Source organism: Parus major, chromosome 20 (genome assembly GCF_001522545.3).
Source record: "Parus major isolate Abel chromosome 20, Parus_major1.1, whole genome shotgun sequence".
Lineage (NCBI taxonomy): Eukaryota > Metazoa > Chordata > Aves > Passeriformes > Paridae > Parus > Parus major.
This window is the reverse complement of record NC_031788.1, coordinates 1512462-1514568: the sequence shown is the minus strand read 5'-3', so window position 1 is coordinate 1514568 and position 2107 is coordinate 1512462. Positions and strand designations below refer to the sequence as shown.

At 49.1% G+C, this 2107-nt stretch overlaps 1 protein-coding gene across 1 annotated transcript in view; it reads left to right on the top strand.

The window, feature by feature from the left end:
- Positions 1 to 2107, top strand: part of CEP250 (centrosomal protein 250) — a 27155-nt gene that overhangs the window by 14728 nt on the left and 10320 nt on the right. Inside the window, exons 15-16 of the mRNA XM_033519177.1 lie at positions 1521 to 1592; positions 1764 to 2094. Of these exons, the coding sequence (XP_033375068.1) occupies positions 1521 to 1592; positions 1764 to 2094 (403 nt within the window). The remainder of the gene's footprint in view (positions 1 to 1520; positions 1593 to 1763; positions 2095 to 2107) is intronic.

Genomic DNA, 2107 nt, shown 5'->3' with positions numbered 1-2107 from the left:
CCCTCTGAGGATGTGACCCCAATGGGGAGGCATCGACCGCCTCATCCAAGTCATTGGTGAACAAGTTCAACAATAGTGGGCCCAGGAGTGAGCCCTGGGGGACACCACTAATGACAGGCCTCGAACGAAACCCTCTGTCACTGATTACAGCCCTCTGGCTTCTGCTGTTCAGCCAGTTCTCAGTCCAGCCTATTGTCCACTCCTCTAACCCCCACTGCCTGAGTTTCCTCAGGAGGATGTTGTGAGAGAGTGTCAAAAGTCTTGCTTGAAATCAAAGTAAACAATATCCACTGCTCTCCCTTTGTCCACCCAAGTAGTTTCATTATAGAAGGCAGTCAGTTTGATCAGGCATGATTTCTCTTTATTGAATCCATGCTGACCATTCTTGATCACCTTCTTGTCCTTCCATGTGGGTAGAGGGGGCCTCCAGCATGAGGTGCTCCATCACCTTTCCAGAGACTGAGATGACCCTGACCAACCTGTATTTCCCTGTGTCTTTCTCCATGCCCTTTCTGAAGACCAGAATGATGTTTGCTTTCTCCCAGCCCCCAGGCACCTCTCCTGATCTCCATGACCTTTCAAAGATAACGGAGAGTGGCCTCACTCTGGTGTCCACAAGCTCCCTCAGCACTTGTGGACACATCCTGTCAGGGCCTGTGGACTTGTGAATGTCACAGGGATTTGGCCAGGGATTCACTAACCCAGTCCTCTTTGAAAGTCTTGCCAAGGGCTAGTCTTCCTTTCAGCATTCCTTTAGCATGGTCTCCTGCCAGAGATCCTTGAGGGCTGGTCTTGTGCAGTACAGACCAACACAAAGAAAGGCACCCAGGAGCTCTGCCTTCTCTGCATCCTCTGTTACCAGGGTCTCCCCTCCATTTAGGAACAGACAAGACACACATCAATCATCCTTGGTTTTCCATTTGTTATTGATGTATTTAAAAAAGCCCTTGTTGTTCTTGACATCTTTGCCCACATTTAATTTCAAGGTGATCCTTGGCCTTCTTTGTCTTATTTCTACTTACTCCAACAATCTCTCTATATTCATTCCAAGTGGCCTGAGCCTGCTTCTATCTCCTGTGTACTTCCTGCTTGCACTTGAGGAATGACAGGAATGAGGAATTGTTTATTCACTCAGGTCTCTTGCCCTCTTTGCCCAATTTCTTGCTCACTAGGGTGCATTGTTGTTGAGCCTGGAGGAGGTGATCCTTGAATATCAGCTTGGACCCTTTTACACTACAGGGCCTGTTCCCATGTGCTTCTTTCAAGAAGTTCCCTGGAGAGGCTAAAGTTAGCTCTCATGAGGTCTGTGGTTTTAATCTTGCTTGCTGCCCTGCTTTTTAAAACCTCACCCCCAGCTGAACTCCACAATCTCATTCATAGGCAGTGCACCCAAGGCTAACCCCAAGCTTCACATCTCCAACAAGGCCTTCCCTGATTGTTAGGATAAGGTTGAGCAGCATGCTGTTCTGTGTGGGATCTTCCACTGCCTGTGTCAGCAGGTTTTCATCAATGCTTTCCAGGAACATCCTGCACTGTGTTGGTTCTCTGGCTGGTGGCAGAGAAGCTGAAGGCCCCCGCAAGAACCAGGATCTGTGACTTAGAGGTTGCTTTATGTTGCCTGTAGAAAGCCTCATCTACTTCTTCTTGTCCTGTTCAGGTGTCCTCTAGCAAACACCCACAGCAATGTCATCCTTACTTGTCTGTCCTTTTATTCTGACCCATAAGATCTGGACTCGCTCATCATCTACCCCAGACAAAGCTTGACACATTCCAAGTGTTGCCTCACATAGTGGTCAACTCCACCACTCCTCTGAGGCACCCAAGGGATACAAATGTCTCTCATGGCCATCTGTTGCCTTGGTCCACAGGCTGACTCAGTCTCTGGAGGAAAAGGACCTGAGTCTCAGAACCCTGGAAGAAAACAACCTGGCCCAGATCAATCAGGTGTCTCAGCTTCGTTCTGCCCTTAACCAGGCTGAGGAGCTCCACTCAGAGCATAGAAGAGAACTGCAGGAGCTCAACACCCAGGTAAGCTGTGCATTCCATCCTTTTCTCCAGGGACACACAACACCACCTTTGGCATGGAGGCCCCAACCTCTTTCCCCTC